The 19,513-nt window shown below is 46.4% G+C and overlaps 1 protein-coding gene across 1 annotated transcript in view; it reads right to left on the reverse strand.

The window, feature by feature from the left end:
- The window catches only part of si (sucrase-isomaltase), a 94,973-nt gene extending 77,553 nt beyond the window's left edge, over window positions 1-17,420 (reverse strand). The window contains exons 1-4 of the mRNA XM_034098150.2: window positions 17,255-17,420; window positions 14,297-14,413; window positions 4,925-5,079; window positions 2,522-2,606 (exon numbers count right to left, since the gene is read on the reverse strand). Of these exons, the coding sequence (XP_033954041.2) occupies window positions 2,522-2,606; window positions 4,925-5,079; window positions 14,297-14,413; window positions 17,255-17,389 (492 nt within the window). The 5' untranslated portion in view covers window positions 17,390-17,420. The remainder of the gene's footprint in view (window positions 1-2,521; window positions 2,607-4,924; window positions 5,080-14,296; window positions 14,414-17,254) is intronic.
- Window positions 17,421-19,513: the final 2,093 nt, after the last annotated feature.

A 19,513-nucleotide genomic window follows, 5' to 3' on the forward strand; every position in this document is an offset into this window, starting at 1 on the left:
AGCGAGAGCATCATTAGAGAAAGGGAGAGGCATGCGGACAGAGCGGCAAATAGAAAGAGACGGAGAGATATGAGAACGACGAAAAAATAAGAGTGGAGGTTAAGGATTGTTGGAGAGGAGCATGTGACCTCACACGGGAACATGACACTATCTCTTCATGTGGCCCTTCGCAAGCGGGTGCACGTGACAGATCTATAGTGGGTGCTCTGTTCTGCCTGCTCTAAGCAATGCTTAAGTAAAACCCCCCTTGAGCAGCTTCCTGTCAGTAACATTCATCCACATCAGATCTGTCGTCAGGAAAGGATTATGTTCAAGTGGAGGTAACATGCTGTTCATGTCATTGTGCAAAACTGCATTGCTGTTACTTTTCTACGAGGTTTGTCATCGAAAAATAAAAATGAATTATAGTTAAAGTTTCCTGTAATAAACGTATACATGGGTAGATTTAGAGTAACATGAAAGTGTGAGATACTCAATGTTCACACTGTGCACGGATTTGCTGTATTTTACAATTAATCTGGCATTTTTATCAGATCCAGATTTTTTAATACAACCATGTGTTGACCATAGCATGATCCTATGTATATGTGTATATATATTCTGGTATATTGTTGTATTTTAAATCAGAGCTTGTTTTCTTGCCAGGAACCTATTGTGTATTTTTCCATCTGTCATGAACTTCAGTTTGCAGTAGTAGGAGGGGAGGTTCACGTGGGGTCTTGTAAGTATTGATTGTCAGTATTGACCAAGCAGCATGGAGCATCTTCCTTCTTTGCTCAGGTTTGGCTTAACCCACATTTTGGACATGAACAAATGTTACTCAAAACCTTACAAACTCTGTTCTGTGGATGATATGTGTGTAACCCCCTCAAACACTAAAACCCTGCTTTCCTCTAACTATAAACTGCCCACATGGCGGTGGTGTGAACGACTGGTTTCAAACATGATTGTCAGAATATGCCACAATGCATTAGAATGTTTGGCTACTGTAAATGCATGATCTTCACATGTTAGGGGCTGGTTATTGATACACCTTTAACAACCCTAACTTCACATGCAACATGGATGGAAGATAATACTGGTTGAAAAGAAGCTTGCATTTCTGGCTAACATGTAAGCAAACCGTCTGAACAAGTTTACTTGAATGCCCTGTGATTCCACGGTCCACATTTCTGCACAATTACTGTCCAATCAGGGTCATGATTGTCCTCCTTAGAGATGCATGTGTATGGCAGACATGCCTCTATATTAATTAACGGGGCACTTTAATGATGCAGCACACATTGATTTTAAAGAAAGAAAATCCAGCGAGTGGTCATGATTGACACCACGGGGCGACTGGCTGCATGGAGGTGCGGTCCTCTTCTAATTGAGACGTTGTGGGTTTCGATCCCAGTCAACATACAACATGATGCATCCTGGCGGCATGGCCCACGGTGTGAGAAAGTTAGCTCACTTGAACAAATGGCACGGCTCTGAATGAATGGGCGAATGATGACTTGTTTAATGTAAAGCGCTTCGAGGCGTCGTAAAGACTGGATAAAGCGCTATAGAAATGCAGTCCATTACTATTAAAAAACCCACTGGTAATGGATTCCTTTTCGATCCACCCCGTTTCCAACTTCACCTCATGCCTTGAAGGATGTCGAAAAGTAGTTACACTGATATTCTTTTTTGATTTTTAAAAACAACAACCTTCATAGTCACCTTATCGCCCTCCCCAGCCGCAACCCTTCAGAGGGCTCAAACTCTGAGGCACTGCAAGCATACACCCTCCCCTTCTTGTGTTGGACACGTTGCCACAATCACGCTGATAGAAGTGACTTTATCCCCAGCCTCACGGTGAAACCAATTCGCTTTCCACTATTCTGTAATTCACAAGAGGCTGTGCCAAATTGCTTATTAATCAGGCCACTTTGACATGACCGCAATCGCTTGGTATGCACGCATACACATGCACCTACAGGCACGCACATTATGAGTACACACAGGAGCAGGCATATACACACACACACACACACTGAGCCAAACACACATGTACACACTTCTATCTACACTTCTAATCTCCTAGTAATGAGGTCAGTGCTCTCATTAGAGCTGAGAGAAAAGAGGGAGGATATGAAAGAGAGAAGAAAGAGGGAGGAGAGGAGGGGAGGGCAACAAAGAAAATCCCATGTCATGTTTTCCCAGTGGAGGTCAGGGTGTGCGTGTGCGTGTGCGTGTGTGTGTGTGTGTGTGTGTGTGTGTGTGCGTGTGTGTGCGTGTGTGTGCGTGTGTGTGCGTGTGTGTGCGTGTGTGTGTGTGTGTGTGTAACTGATCATTTCATCTTTATCATCTGCAAGACACCTTTATCCATGTGCTACATTTCTATATGAACTGTATCCTTATATGGACGTTGAAATGTTGCATGAAAGTGCATTTTAATTAAGAGCATGTACTTGAAAGACTAAAGCATGCTCATATATTTATGTGTATTAATGTTCAGGGATTATTCTGTTTGTGTTGTTGCGAGCTGCCTCACCGGGTCTAGTACAGGTGTGATGAGCAGGTGTTTCCCCCAGAGGAACTGCCGGTCCACCGTCCAGGTGTTACTGTCAGAGAAGAACCTTGGGAATGACACAATGTTTTATTAAATAATAAGATATCAATTTTGAATTTAGACATGCATTGAGTAAAATGACCACGTTCCTCAGTCAGTTATTATTAATATAATATGCATTTCTTGCAGCTGTTTTATGACAACTAAACGTTCTGATAGCACTGTTTCCTGCTTCACCTTTCTTTATTCAATGTTTAGAATGCAGCTAAATTAAAACAAACAAACTTTGGGGCCTCTTAAAATGTACACTAACGGCCTGTCCACTAACGGCCCGTCCACTAACGGCCCGTACACTAACGGCCCGTACACTAACGGCCCGTACACTAACGGCCCGTCCACTAACGGCCCGTCCACTAACGGCCCGTACACTAACGGCCCGTACACTAACGGCCCGTCCACTAACGGCCCGTCCACTAACGGCCCGTACACTAACGGCCCGTACACTAACGGCCCGTACACTAACGGCCCGTACACTAACGGCCCGTCCACTAACGGCCCGTACACTAACGGCCCGTCCACTAACGGCCCGTACACTAACGGCCCGTCCACTAACGGCCCGTACACTAACGGCCCGTCCACTAACGGCCCGTCCACTAACGGCCCGTACACTAACGGCCCGTCCACTAACGGCCCGTCCACTAACGGCCCGTACACTAACGGCCCGTCCACTAACGGCCCGTACACTAACGGCCCCTACACTAGCGGCCCGTCCACTAACGGCCCGTACACTAACGGCCCGTCCACTAACGGCCCGTACACTAACGGCCCGTCCACTAACGGCCCGTACACTAACGGCCCGTCCACTAACGGCCCGTACACTAACGGCCCCTACACTAACGGCCCGTCCACTAACGGCCCGTACACTAACGGCCCGTCCACTAACGGCCCGTACACTAACGGCCCCTACACTAGCGGCCCGTCCACTAACGGCCCGTACACTAACGGCCCGTCCACTAACGGCCCGTACACTAACGGCCCCTACACTAACGGCCCGTCCACTAACGGCCCGTACACTAACGGCCCGTCCACTAACGGCCCGTACACTAACGGCCCGTCCACTAACGGCCCGTACACTAACGGCCCCTACACTAACGGCCCCTACACTAACGGCCCGTACACTAACGGCCCGTACACTAACGGCCCGTCCACTAACGGCCCGTACACTAACGGCCCGTACACTAACGGCCCGTACACTAACGGCCCGTACACTAACGGCCCGTACACTAACGGCCCGTCCACTAACGGCCCGTACACTAACGGCCCGTACACTAACGGCCCGTCCACTAACGGCCCGTACACTAACGGCCCGTACACTAACGGCCCGTCCACTAACGGCCCGTCCACTAACGGCCCCTACACTAACGGCCCGTCCACTAACGGCCCGTACACTAACGGCCCGTCCACTAACGGCCCGTACACTAACGGCCCGTACACTAACGGCCCGTCCACTAACGGCCCGTACACTAACGGCCCCTACACTAACGGCCCGTACGCTAACGGCCCGTCCGCTAACGGCCCGTACACTAACGGCCCCTACACTAACGGCCCGTCCACTAACGGCCCCTACACTAACGGCCCCTACACTAACGGCCCGTCCACTAACGGCCCGTACACTAACGGCCCGTACACTAACGGCCCGTCCACACGGCGGCGGCGTGCTTCAACGCTTCTGCCCATTCATTTTGAATGCGGCGACGTCACGCTTTGCCGAACTGCATTGCGGTTCCGTCGCTTCGCGTTGCTCGCTTCAAAAGTTGAGCAATGTTCAACTTTTGAAGCTTCGACAGAAGCGTCAGCCAATCAAATCATATGCCAGTACAAGCTCTAGCCAATCAAACCGCGTGCTTGTGTGTCCGGGGCGTGAGATTCATGTGATTGGTTGTTGGTCGAGTTTCGGACACGCCCACCGGCAAGCTTCAACGCACGCCGCCGTGTGGACGCTGCGTTACACTCCCAGCTTATGATTTTAATAATAGAGCGATAAGAGTAGTGATATCACATTGTGACAGAAGTAAACAAGGAGTCCAATGGAGGCGTTTCAGGGGGAGGGGGGGTTTGCCTTTGCAGACCATTTACATGCACAACAACCTATACTGTATAACACACGAGAGAAAAGGTAAAACCTCAAAAAGGATGACAGAGCATCTTGGACGAAGAACGATGTTCACGTGTGTTTATTAAGGGGCATTAGCTCTCTCAGCTACACACATATACACACACACACACACACACACACATAAGCTATACATGTTCAATTCCCCAAAGCAAGGACCTGAACTGATATCATGAGGACAGCATCTTTACAATTATTTTTGAAAGACTTACTCGTGCATGACAGGACGAACAACTGTCTCCCCCGTGGTGTGGGCTTTGTAGAAGAGTGTGTAGAGGTAAGGCAGGAGTGTGTAACGTATCGTCAGGTAATGTATGGAGCTTTCCAACAGGGTTGAGCCGGGGCCGAACACAGCTGGATCCTGGGGCTGGAGACAGAGAGATGGATTCAAGCGGGTGGAGTTTGATGAACGCAGGAGAAGAAAAGTGGATGGAAAGCAGAGTTGTTTTTTTATTAACAGCAGGGAGCAAGGAGAAAGAGATAGGAAGATGACAGAGAATTTATTTTGAATAAGAAAAACAATAAATGGAGAAGAACTGGTAAGAATGACAAAATGTCAGAGGAAATAAATAAATAAAAAACAAGGAACTATGTTTTTGAATCACCAAGCTGTTCATGAATACGTGCATACTGATCCTTCATTAAAAACATTAAGATGCACATTACATTTACATGAAATACAAATGGGAAAGTAGAGTTTGAAAAGAGAAGAACACTTGAGAGATAGAAATAGAAAAGGGAAAAATGTGGGCGAAAGAAACAAAAGTATGATTTAATTTCAATGATAGTGGAGAGTGAGAGGGTGATTAGCCGCTAACAGGCCGCGCTTCTCTCGTCTGGCGAATCATTTATGCCCTCGGCATCCATGAGAGTCTGATGAAGGATTGTGTGTGTGTGTGTGTGTGTGTTTGGATTGGCCTGCATGGTCATGGTCGTGTGATGAGAGCCATGATTAGGGCAAAGCAAAGGTCACATATTAGCCGTCTCGTTTAGAGAAAATCGTACTTCAGATTCATCATCATCATGTCCCTGTCCTCCAGCACACACAGACCACCTTCCCTCTCTCACTCCTTCCATCGCACACCATGTCTTCCTCAAACCCCCCCCCCAGCTTTACCTCAGCGCTGTGCTATTTTTGCAGCTGTGATGAGCACGGAAATGTCACATGAAGAATATTGTGAGAGAAACGATGTTCACGCTACGCAAAGTTGCAGACTGACTTTTGTCGGCCCAGTTATTGGTGTTCATCTACAATAATAGCTCGGTGGAATCAATATAAACACTGTTTGAGGCACAGCGGGTGCGTTTCCTGTGTCTCTCTGTGGCGTTTCAAGTTATTTGACTTTTACATACATCGTGTGCTCGTTGAAGAAACAAAAAATATCACTCTATCTTCGTTGTGGTTCAAATAATCGTACATTATTATTATAATAAGAATAATTGAGAGTTGACTGTTATTGTTAATCTGGTCTGCTTCAACCGTGAACAAGTTTAGAAGATAACTAACTTTAACACATGCATTGTTAACCCATTCCTGTGGGACAATTGTCCAATGCACCTGCCAATTACCTGAGCAAATTGGATGCTGCGTATCACAGTGCTCTGAGATTTGTCACAAATTGTAAAGCGCTTACACATCACTGTACACTGTATACCAAGGCAGGTTTACCATCACTCTCTGTACGGAGGCTCAGTCATTGGTACACGTTTATCTATAAAGCTTTGTTGGGTAAACTCCCGTATTATATCTGCTCTCTGATAACACAGAGAGTTGCAAGCAGCTATTGTCTGAGGTCACATGATGTAGTCTTGTTAGATGTGCCAAGAGCAAGGACTGTCTTCGGTAAGACAGCTTTTATGTGCGCAGCTCCACTTGCTTGGAACAATCTTCAGCAAGAATTGAAACTGAGCAATCTCATTCCTCTGCATGTTTTTAAAGCTAGGGTAAATGAAATGCTTGCTGATACAATGGGCACTTGTAAATGTCTATAACTATGTATCCTGTAAATATAATGTATAATGTCCTTTATTGTTTTATGTTTCATGTGGAATCTATATGCTGCAGGTCTCCCTTGAAAAAGAGATCTATGATCTCAATGGGACCAATCTGAATAAATAAAGGTTTGAAATGAAATGAAATCATAGCTTAGCAATGATAACAAGGCAAGGCAGGCCTTTGTATGGAGTAGTCCGGAAATGAGATAGTTAGCATTTTAGCACATCTCTATCTTAATATTTTGCATTTAAGATCAATGCCATGCTGTTTTGTAAATAAATAAAAAAACCTACCTGTCAAGGAGAGACTCTGAGGCATGAACTCAATTGCACGACTCAGATAGTGTTTTCAAAAATAAAGACTTTACTGGAATTTAGCACAGTAATCAAAACAAGGAAAACAAATATACTCTTTCGAGGAAAACTAGCAAGTGATCAATGAGGTAGATCCGTGGGAAGTCCGTGAGGTAATCAGGAACGTGGGTCATAGTAAGACAACGAACTGACAATGAACAGGAGGAAGCTACCACAATATATACACAGGTAAAGGGGACACAGGTGGAAACAATCAGGGCGGGGAAACAATCAAGGACGCAGGAGACAGAAAGGGGCGGGGAGCGTGGAGGCCTGAAATGAGAGGGATGATTAATTAAGGGAATAAACATAAAGCACAGGGCAAAGGGACATGACAAAACTAACATAAAGAATAAACTTTCACTATTAGTTTCCTAGACATGACAGTACCCCCCCTTCTAGGGACGGCTCCTGACGGCCCAGGCTCCTCTGAGTTGAGGCGGTCAAAATCCTCAATGAGGCTTTTATCTATGACGAAGCGGGAAGGAATCCATATCCGCTCCTCAGGACCATAACCCTTCCAGTCAACCAGTAGCTGTCGCCCTCTACCCCTTTTCCGACTAGCCAATATCTTCTTGACGGTGTAAACCGGACCTCCATCAATCATCCGGGGGGGCGGGGGGGGGGTTTGGCGGTGGGAACCATAGCGCTCTCCTTCAAGGGTTTTAGTTTCCCTACATGGAAGGTGGGATGTACCTTCATGGACCTGGGAAGCCGTAGTCTCACTGAAACCGGGTTGATGACCTTGGTGACGGGAAAAGGACCCACAAACCGGGGAGCCAATTTACGGGAGAGTACGTGGAGGGGAAGGTCTCGTGTAGAAAGCCAGACTTTTTGGCCTGGCTGGTATACAGGAGCTGGTCGGCGTTTTCGGTCTGCTGCTCTTTTCACCAGTTGTGAATTCCTGCAGAGGATCTTCCTAGCCGCAGCCCACACGCGCCGACAACGCCTGACCAGCGCGTGGGCAGACGGGACCGTGACCTCCCTCTCCGTGGCTGGGAACAGTGGCGGCTGGTAGCCATAAACAGGGAGGATGTTGTGCGCATACTCAACCCAGGTGAGGTGCTCGCTCCAGGAGGATGGATTCTGGGACACCAAGCAGCGCAAACAGGTCTCCAGTTCTTGATTTAGGCGCTCTGTCTGGCCGTTAGACTCCGGATGGTATCCTGACGAGAGACTGACCGTGGCACCGATGAGGCAGCAGAACTCCTTCCAGAAGCGTGACACAAACTGGGGGCCCCGGTCGGAGACAATATCCTTTGGGAAACCATGAAGCCGAAACACATTATGCATCATGACCTCAGCCGTTTCCTTCGCTGAGGGCATCTTGGGCAGAGCAATGAAATGTGTCATTTTCGAAAAACGGTCCACTACCGTAAGAACTGTGGTTTTACCTCTAGAGAGGGGCAGGCCAGTGACGAAGTCCATGGAGATCTCTGACCAGGGTCTGTTGGGAATAGGGAGTGGTTGTAATAGTCCTATTCGCGCCCTGGAAGAGGTCTTGTTTCGAGCGCAGACAGGGCACGCCTCCACATACTCCTTCACCTCCTTCTCCATGGATGTCCACCAGAAACGTTGTTTTATGATGAACATAGTTCTCTTGACTCCAGGGTGACAGGTGAGCAGCGAAGTGTGAGCCCAGTGGATCACCTGTGGTCGCTCGGCCTCCTGAACGAAAAGCCGGTTAGGCGGGCAACCCCTTGGTGCAGGAGCTCCAGCATTGGCTCGTATTACCTCCTTCTCTACTGACCAAGTCAGCGCTCCTACCACCCGGTTTAATTGGATGATGGGTTCCGGCTCCTTGACTGCAGGCACAGGGTCAAACAGACGGGACAGAGCGTCAGGCTTGACATTCTGAGACCCCGGCCTGAAGGAAAGAACAAAGTCAAAACGGTTGAAAAACAAGGTCCACCTAGCCTGGCGGGAGTTCAGTCTTTTGGCCTTTCTTATATACTCCAAGTTTTTGTGATCGGTCCAAACCACGAAAGGATGCTCGGCTCCCTCCAACCAATGCCTCCACTCTTCCAGTGCCAGCTTCACGGCCAGCAACTCACGGTTTCCCACGTCGTAATTTCTCTCTGCTGGGGAGAGCTTCCTGGACAGGAAAGCGCAGGGGTGAAGTTTGTTGTCCTTCTGTAGTCGCTGGGAGAGGACCGCTCCCACCCCTTCGTTGGAGGCATCCACTTCTACCACAAACTGACGAGTGGTGTCCGGCAAGGTGAGTATGGGAGCAGAGGTGAACATTCCTTTAAGCCGAGAAAAAGCCTCCTCAGCCTGAGGAGACCACAAAAAAGGCACTTGAGGGGACGTGAGGACATGAAGAGGGGCCGCAATAGCACTGAACCTCCGCACAAAACGTCTGTAAAAATTAGCAAAGCCTAAAAACTGCTGCACTTTCTTACGAGAGTCAGGGGTAGGCCAACAAGCTACTGCGCTAACCTTCTCTGGGTCCATCCTAACCTGACCTGGCGAAATGATGAAGCCCAAGAAAGTGACTGTCTCTGCATGGAATTCGCATTTCTCTGCTTTGACAAACAACCCATTCTTGAGCAGCTCTTGTAGAACCTGGCGGACATGTTGTTTATGGGTGTCAAGGTCAGGGGAGTAGATCAGAATGTCGTCAAGATATACAAAAACGAAACGGTTCAGAAACTCCCTCAACACGTCGTTGATCATAGCCTGGAACACAGCAGGAGCATTTGATAATCCAAATGGCATTACACGGTATTCATAGTGGCCTGAAGGGGTGTTGAAACCCGTCTTCCATTCATCGCCCTCCCTGATCCTGACTAAATGATAAGCGTTACGCAGGTCTAACTTGGTGAAAACCTTGGCTCCCTGAAGCTGCTCGAAGGCTGACGAGATGAGAGGAAGGGGGTACCGGTTTTTAACCGTAATGTCATTGAGAGGTGAGTAGTCAATACAGGGCCTAAGAGACCCATCCTTTTTCCCAACAAAAAAAAACCCCGCTCCTGCTGGTGATGAGGAAGGGCGAATAAGGCCTGTTTTGAGGGAGGCATCAATATAGTCCTTCATGGCCTCTTTCTCAGGTCCTGAAATAGCATATAGTCGACCCTTAGGAATTGTAGACCCAGCAATCAGGTCGATAGCACAGTCATAGGGGCGGTGAGGCGGAAGAGTCAGAGCCTTGGATTTACTGAATACTTCACTTAAATCGTGGTAGCAGGAAGGGACTGAAAGAACATCAGGAAAATATATTTCTGGGATAGTTCCCTGCCTAACCCTCCCAGTGTTACCTCTTCTGTCAATCTCCGCTACCTGCTTAACACAGTGATCTCTGCAATTCTTTCCCCACCCCTCCACCCTCCCAGATTGCCAATCAATGTGAGGGTTATGAAGTTTCAACCAGGGAAACCCCAAAATGAGTGGATGTTGGGCTGAATTAAACAAGTGAAATGACATTGTCTCGTGATGGTTATCATCACATCTTATTTCTAAAGGCTCTGTTTGGTGAGTCACTTTAAACAACAGCCGCCCATCGAGAGCACTCGCTTCAAGAGGCTGGGGTAGAGGTTTAGTTTGTATGTCCAATCTTTTAACTAAACCCCAATCCATCAGACTTTCGTCTGCCCCTGAGTCAATGAGTGCACCATGAGTAACCACATTGTCTCTGATTTTTACCTGGATGCGGGTCAGGGTGCGAGGAGGAAAGTCAGAGGAAGAGATCCGGCTCACCAACGTACTCCTCTTTATTGGTGAGCCTCCTCTTTTACCGGACAAGCCGCTTGTGGATGTCCGCGCTGCCCGCAGTAGAAGCACAGGCCCTCCTTTAATCGACGCTGACGTTCTGCCATCGAAAGCTTGGCGCGGCCCAACTGCATTGGCTCCTCCACGGAGCCAGGGGGCGCTGTTGTCCGGAACGCAGGTGAGGGGTGACGGGGCCTCCAAGAAGAAGTAGTATCCAGCGGCGAGCGTCTCCTCTGGGGAGGCGGATCAACCGCATCCTTGGATTTATTCCTTCTCCTCTCCGTCAAACGATTGTCTATCCGTATTGCCATGGATATGACAGAGTCCAAGTCAGCGGGCAGATCGAGAGGCGCCAGCTGGTCTTGTAGGGAATCCGAGAGACCGCTGACAAAAGCGTCAAACAATGCAGCGGAGTTCCAGCCGCTATCGGCTGCCATAGTCCGGAACTCGATGGCGTAGTCAGCCACACTCCGCTGATGTTGTTTCAGCTTAATCAGAGCCCGAGCTGCTTCCCTGCCCGGCGTGGTTTGATTGAAGATCTTTCTCATAGTGTCTATGAAGTTTTCCAGAGACCCGCAGATGGGGGAGCCTCGGGACCACTCTGCCGTAGCCCACGCTGCTGCTCGGCCGGAAAGATGGGAGATCATGAAAGCCACTTTGGAATTCTCCGTGGGAAAATCAGCCGGTTGGTGGTGATAGTGTAACTCACACTGCACAATGAACGTCCGGCAGCCCTCCGAGTCTCCGGAGTATTTTTCGGGTGGAGCCAGACGCATGGAAGTACTGTGCGGCTCAGTGGACCGGTTGGGATCGGAACCGGTCGCCGCCGGAACCGGGGGAGTCGTGGGAGGAGAAGCAGCCTGCAGGTGAGTGAGCACACGCTGGACCTCAGCTGCCAGCAGATTCACCTGGGTTGTCACCGATGATTGTAGTTCCCCGTGGCTGTTGGATAGGTGCTGCACTCCGTGCTGTATGGCGGCCATCTGCTCTTCTTGTTGCCCAAGACGTTGGTCCTGAGAGCGGATGGCGTTCTTTAGCTGGTCTGAGTCGGCCGAGTTCATTTTAATGGTCAGTTCGTACTGTCAAGGAGAGACTCTGAGGCATGAACTCAATTGCACGACTCAGATAGTGTTTTCAAAAATAAAGACTTTACTGGAATTTAGCACAGTAATCAAAACAAGGAAAACAAATATACTCTTTCGAGGAAAACTAGCAAGTGATCAATGAGGTAGATCCGTGGGAAGTCCGTGAGGTAATCAGGAACGTGGGTCATAGTAAGACAACGAACTGACAATGAACAGGAGGAAGCTACCACAATATATACACAGGTAAAGGGGACACAGGTGGAAACAATCAGGGCGGGGAAACAATCAAGGACGCAGGAGACAGAAAGGGGCGGGGAGCGTGGAGGCCTGAAATGAGAGGGATGATTAATTAAGGGAATAAACATAAAGCACAGGGCAAAGGGACATGACAAAACTAACATAAAGAATAAACTTTCACTATTAGTTTCCTAGACATGACACTACCTAGCCAATGCTGATACATCTTTATCTTTATAACTTATATTATAATTTAGCACCGCTACTCGGCAAAGCAGGCGTACTTATGGAGTGGTGCAGACTTGAGTCATGAACCCAGAAATTAGTTGGCATGTTAGCACGTCTCAAAGTTAATGGTTTAGATGGTAATCAATAATTTGCCTATACTTTGCAAAAAACGAACTGCCCGAAAGATACACCATTTAGCATTTAAGGTCAATGCCATACCATTTTGTAAATATAAAAAATAGCTAGATAGCCAAAGTTGATATGATTCCCTTCATCTGGTCTGCTTTGTCCTAGAAAAAAGTTACCGATCCTTAACTAAAGGATTGTTAATGCTCCCCTGAGCGGAAATTGAAGAATCATAGCATAACCGTTACAAGGCAAGGAAGTTCCCTGGCTCGCTAAAAAGGATAAATTCCTCTTATGACAGCTAACAAAATCAATGGTCATGTAAGAAATTAAAATCAATGTTTATATGACGTAATTTAGATTAAATATATTCTTATAATTAAAGCTGTTTTATTCTGAAAAACCGGAAGTTCACAACACTTTTAACTTGAAACCTTTATTCTGAAAATCCTTCATTTGCGGTTAGCATTAGCATTTGGCAAACCATACGTTTTGAAACCGTGAATTGAAGGTGAAATGACATGTGGTGTTGTACACTAAACACACTGTCTTTAACACTCATTTATTAACGCTGCAATGCTGTTATTAGGGAATGTTTAAATAACCACAGATGAGAATGATGTAATTAACACCAGAAAAACGACAGGAAGTGCCTCGGAACCGCCCACGTCGAAGCCGGCCAATAGGAGAAGACTTCAGTTGATAACCCGTGATGGACAGGGAGAATCGATCTCTTGTTCACCCTCCGCTGCCCCAACGCGAACGGGACCAACAGCTGGGAGGGGGGGGGGGGGGCCGCCAACTCCCAAATGTCATTGTATATCGCCGCATCATTCCATCCATCTTCTCCCGCGTATCCGTGGTCGGGTCTCGGGGGTAGCAGTTCCAGCAGAGAGCCCCAAACTTCCTTTTCCCTGGCGACATCAACCAGCTCTGACTGGGGGATCCCAAGGCGCTCCCAGGCCAGCGAAGAGATATAATCCCTCCACCTGGTCCTAGGTCTACCCCTCGGTCTCTTCCCAGCTGGACATGCCTGGAACACCTCCCTAGGGAGGCGCCCAGGTGGCATCCTAACTAGGTGCCCGAACCACCTCAACCGCATCATTTGTTTTATTAAGTGCTGTTAACTTGTATAAGCTTCCTTGTACTCTTTTCAGTGTATCCTAGTCACCATAAAAAAAGTAAGAAGGCTGCCTGTACATCTGAATTCCAGAAACCATTGTTTAGAAAATGAATAGGAATTGTTCTGTGTTTTTCACAGTCATGATTACACAATTGGTTACCCACAATATCAGGCAAAAAGACAGCAGGACACCTTCCAATGCTACACATACAACTAGACCCACAGCTGGAGTTGAATTAGGTGACTGTACGGAGAACGATAACACAACACATTGTAAGGGTAGAGTGTCCATCCCATGGCTCATCATATTTCAGCAGACTAATTTAACATCATTAGCATTATCTTACTTAAGTGTAAAATCTCAACCTCTGTAATGAGTATCAGTCTGACACAGAGACACTGAGCCATGTCTTACTTCAGGCTCAGATGTTCCAATATACACTGCAGCTATAATGGATTTATAACAGCTAACATTCCCAGTGTTGAACCCAAAATCCGAGGTCATACTGCTCCCATTTTAACAACAATGTTGTACTGGTATGATGAGAATCTCCATGGATACTGAAGACGTTTCTATTTTGAACCACTTGGCATTGTATAGCACCTAATGTCAGGAATTGAAGAGTATACCCTGCAGCGCTTTAGGCCAAACAATAGCTGTGTGATACATAAATCTGAAACTGACAGTCTGATACAGGAGTTGCAGAACAACACCCCTCTAACAGTACCTTGAAGCCCTCAGCGTTGTGGTTCCGGCTGAAGGGATAGAAAGCTCCCACCTGCATCCAGCGTCGGCATAACTCTTCAGAGGTGTCGTCAAAGAATCCACAGATGTCTGCTCCGATCTGAAACACAGCAGCGGACGGCAGCTTGACATTTAGCCAAACCCTGCAGTATATTTCTATGAATGTCCTAAATGTTAAATGCTGTGTATTGTAATCCTAGAGGTGACGTGCCATTTGAAAAACTCAGAGAAAAGGGGATGCTTTAGGGATACCTTTAGGATACTGTACATTAGCTCCATTGGTCATTTAAAGTCATCTTGTTTTGTCATATGTCATCACTTGTAATTCATGATGTAAAATAACTGTTTAAAAAGGTCCATAGAAGTAAGATGCAATTACATAACATTACATTGCATTTAGCTGACGCTTTTATCCAAAGCGACTTACAATAAGTACATTCGACCAGGAAGACACAACCTTGAAGAAAACAGAATCATATAAGTACATCAGGTTTCATAGAGCCAAGCATTTCAAGTGCTACTCAACTGGCTTTAGATAAGCCAGCCCTTTATTAGTATATAAGTGCTCTGTTAGCAGTTCTTTGTTAGTGATTCTATCGCTCGAAGTGGAGTCGAAAGAGATGAGTTTTCAGTCTGCGCCGGAAGGTGTGTAAGCTTTATGCTGTCCTGATGTCAATGGGGAGCTCATTCCACCATTTTGGAGCCAGGATAGCAAACCCACGTGTTTTTGCAAGGAAACGTAAACTAAATATGTAGTATAAAATGGGAATCTATAGATTGTAAATCGATTGCAGGGAGTTACATTTCAGAGTAGAGTACAACAACATATGTTTTAGATAATAGTGCCATTCATTTTAAAAACTACCCAGGCCCCACTTATAGTATAACTACAGTATACATATCAGAGTTATATAGCCACATCGTATGGGTGCTACATATATAAGAAGATGTTAAAAGCCAATCCAGGCCCCTTCAGATATAAACAAATGAATCTGAGGCCAACACATCTCGTGCAGTAGTAAAAGACTTGCTCTGATGTGATAGCTGGCAAATATGTGTCTTTTAAAATGGCTCTCTTGATGTCTCTTTATTCAGTCAAGATTTACTGGCAGCTAGTAGATGTGGGCAGTGATCTTTATTTGCATTAATTGCACATTGGAGTCCAAGAAAGAGACTTCAGTCAAAGGCCAGTCCACAGAGACTGCTTGCTTTCTATTGTTTACTACTGGCCACATTTTACTACGGACTCAGTGAGAGGGAATCGATCCAAATCCCATTTATCCTGCTTTCTCTCTCTCTCGTGTGTGTGTGTGTGTGTGTGTGTGTGTGTGTGTGTGTGTGTGTGTGTGTGTGTGTGTGTGTGTGTGTGTGTGTGTGTGTGTGTGTGTGTGTGTGTGTGTGTGTGTGTGTGTGTGTGTGTGTGTGTGTGTGGTGTGTGTGTGTGTGTGTGTGTGTGTGTGTGTGTGTGTGTGTGTGTGTGTGTGTGTGTGTGTGTGTGTGTGTGTGTGTGCGCGTGCTGAAGAAACCTAAAATATGCCTGACACAGTCTCACCATGATGTAGTTCGCATCTAGGAGACCACCTGACGTGCACAGTTGGGTGTATGTGAGCTTGTGTGTGTGTGTGTGTGTGTGTGTGTGTGTGTGTGTGCGTTCAACTTCCTGTTGTTCTCGTACACTGTTTGCATTACAACACACATGCACGTACACAGCGTTTAGGGCACTTGGGTACCGACTTCCAGGTGGGTTTTTGCAAGTCTTGTATTTTCAAACGTGTTGGTGTTCCTACAAAGAGAACTAGTGTTCCTCCAGACATTTTAATTGATCTTATTCCAGACACTCCTTCTCTCTCTTTCTTGCCTTCCCTTCTGTCTTAATGCTTACACGTGAACATAGATCTCAATTAGCTGAGGCCGAATCCTCTTTAAAAAAAGACTGGAGGGAAACTTCCAAATGCCAGAACTACATGTGTTCTAAACTGAAACACATACCTAGAGCTACGACTGGCTCCAGCTAATGTGCTAAGATGTGTTACAAGGTAAGATCCAAAGGGAGCCTCCAGTGAAATGTGCCTGTGTTAAAAGGGGCCCTATTATGCTCATGTTCAGGCTCATAGTGTTATTTAAGGTTATTATTTGTATTGTGTGCCTCTATAGTGTTTCTCAAACTTTTTCATACCAAGGACCACTTAACCAATAAAAAAAACAGTCACGGACCACCTAACTCCACAAATATCCAAAATCACATCGTTTTTCTAGAACAGATTACAAATCGTTTGACAATGGGACACACAAGTGGCAACATGTGTGACGAAGGTGTCACATATCATGCAATTTAAAGTGAAACTTAAGCTCGCTCCATTGCGGAGATATTCCCGCGAGAGTGCGGAAAAACTCAAATTAATTAATTTATGTAAAATGTGAAATGTTACAAATATACTCACGGACCACCAGTGGTCCGCGGACCACACTTTGAGAAGCACTGTGACATGTTTACATGCTTTAATGTTTAAAAAGTCTTTATTTTTCCAGCCCAGTCTGCTTTGATTGGTTAACTAAATCTAGGTGAGAAACTCCCTCTGGATGGACCTTTGAGATATTAAGACCATATAACACACTGCAGGATAAGAGAAAACCCCCAAAAGTACAATAGGGCCTCTTTAATTAATATGTTCTCAAATGTAAACCTGAGAGCCCGGAGTATTTATATTCCCAACATCCAACATAACTTGACTTTTTCTAGTGTGCCGTGACAATTGAAGTAAACATGGCTTAGCACTGAATTTCATTTTGGGATTTTTTGTTAAAAAACTAAATTGAAGAGATGAATCCTTGCAGTCCAGTTCATCCCCGTTATGGCAACAGTATTCCTTCCCCGTTAAATTCAGATGCATCAAGCATGGCAGGAACAGTATGTGTCCTTCTGTGAAGGTTTGCCACTCACATAGGGAACCCCGAAGAGCCCAAACTCCAGCATGCCAGGGATGGCCCATTTTATGTCGTTCCAGTTGGCAGCATTGTCCCCCAGCCAGTGACCCGAATATTTTCCCACACCTGGAAAGGACGAGCGGGTCAACATCAGGGTACGGTTCCCTCCAAACACACGCTGCAGAGCTCTGTGGGAGGGGAGCAGAGCGGGAGAGAATACAGAGGTTGTTTAAAGGTCCCCAATTATACTGTTTTTCATCAATATATCATAGGTCTCAAATATATGCAAAACATGTCTCTGAAATGTTTGGCTCCAAACACATCATGCATTGTAGCATCCCATAATCCTCTCTGTTTCAGCCCTGTTTCAAAAGTTACAAAATATGGTGCCACTCCTGTTAGGGATTAATGTTGTCTTTACTCCTAGACATTTAACCTTATGTTGTGTGTTGACATGTACGACCATCCCTGCTTCTACTCTCCCGTAAGGAATGTGTTGATGCAGCCGTATGTTTACACTGGGTTTGACAGCTTGGCCTACAGGGCAGAGGGAGGTGTTGCGAGTGTGAGCACGCTAGCTTCTAAGCTCCAGAGATGGGAGAGACATCTCCTGTGTCTGCAGATGTGTTTACGCCCATCCCCAATATGTGGACTTGACTCTCTGTAAACTAGTTAAAGGGTCTACCAAGATGCGAGGCTGATCAGATTTGACATGGCAACCCACCCGTGCATTCAGAACCTTTGACTGTGTGACTTGTGATGTGAATGTCTCCGGCCGATGCTTGTATTAAATATCAGTGTTTGACATCAGAACTCCTGCTCGTCCCGTGTCTCCTTCATGAGTCGGTGACTCCCACTGCATTGCTACACAGACGTTTCCTCCACAACTCCCCACGCCGCTCTGAGAGATATTTGGTTGAAAAGAACCCAATGGTGCTCTAGGAGGAGATTCAGTGATAAGGGGGGGGGGGGGGGGGTACCGTGGTTGGTGATTGGCTAATCGTGACACAAGACAACACATCGTTATGACATCATAAAGTGGCCAAAATCTGATCAGCTCATTTTCAGACAGGTTTTTATAGAAATGGATCAAAAAGAGAGAGAATCTTTGTTCCTGAGACTTTCAGAGTCTCTTTCCACAGAGGGGACACATGTTGATGTAGCAGAGACATGAAGAAGAGGGGACACATGTTGATGTAGAAGAGACATGAAGAAGAGGGGACACATGTTGATGTAGAAGAGACATGAAGAAGACGGGACACATGTTGATGTAGAAGAGACATGAAGAAGACGGGACACATGTTGATGTAGAAGAGACATGAAGAAGAGGGGACACATGTTGATGTAGAAGAGACATGAAGGAGAGGGGACACGTGTTGATGTAGAAGAGACATGAAGAAGAGGGGACACGTGTTGATGTAGAAGAGACATGAAGAAGAGGGGACACATGTTGATGTAGAAGAGACATGAAGAAGAGGGGACACATGTTGATGTAGAAGACACATGAAGAAGAGGGGACACATGTTGATGTAGAAGAGACATGAAGAAGAGGGGACACATGTTGATGTAGAAGACACATGAAGAAGAGGGGACACATGTTGATGTAGAAGAGACATGAAGAAGAGGGGACACATGTTGATGTAGAAGAGACATGAAGAAGAGGGGACACATGTTGATGGAGGAGAGACATGAAGAAGAGGGGACACATGTTGATGAAGAAGAGACAAGAAGAAGAGGGGACACATGTTGATGTAGAAGAGACATGAAGAAGAGGGGACACATGTTGATGGAGAAAAGACATGAAGAAGAGGGGACACATGTTGATGGAGAAAAGACATGAAGAAGAGGGGACACATGTTGATGAAGAAGAGACAAGAAGAAGAGGGGACACATGTTGATGTAGAAGACACATGAAGAAGAGGGGACACATGTTGATGTAGAAGACACATGAAGAAGAGGGGACACATGTTGATGTAGAAGAGACATGAAGAAGAGGGGACACATGTTGATGGAGGAGAGACATGAAGAAGAGGGGACACATGTTGATGAAGAAGAGACAAGAAGAAGAGGGGACACATGTTGATGTAGAATAGACATGAAGAAGAGGGGACACATGTTGATGGAGAAAAGACTGAAGAAGAGGGGACACATGTTGATGGAGAAAAGACATGAAGAAGAGGGGACACATGTTGATGAAGAAGAGACAAGAAGAAGAGGGGACACATGTTGATGTAGAAGAGACATGAAGAAGAGGGGACACATGTTGATGGAGAAA

The sequence above is a fragment of the Pseudochaenichthys georgianus genome, chromosome 13, assembly GCF_902827115.2.
Source record: "Pseudochaenichthys georgianus chromosome 13, fPseGeo1.2, whole genome shotgun sequence".
Lineage (NCBI taxonomy): Eukaryota > Metazoa > Chordata > Actinopteri > Perciformes > Channichthyidae > Pseudochaenichthys > Pseudochaenichthys georgianus.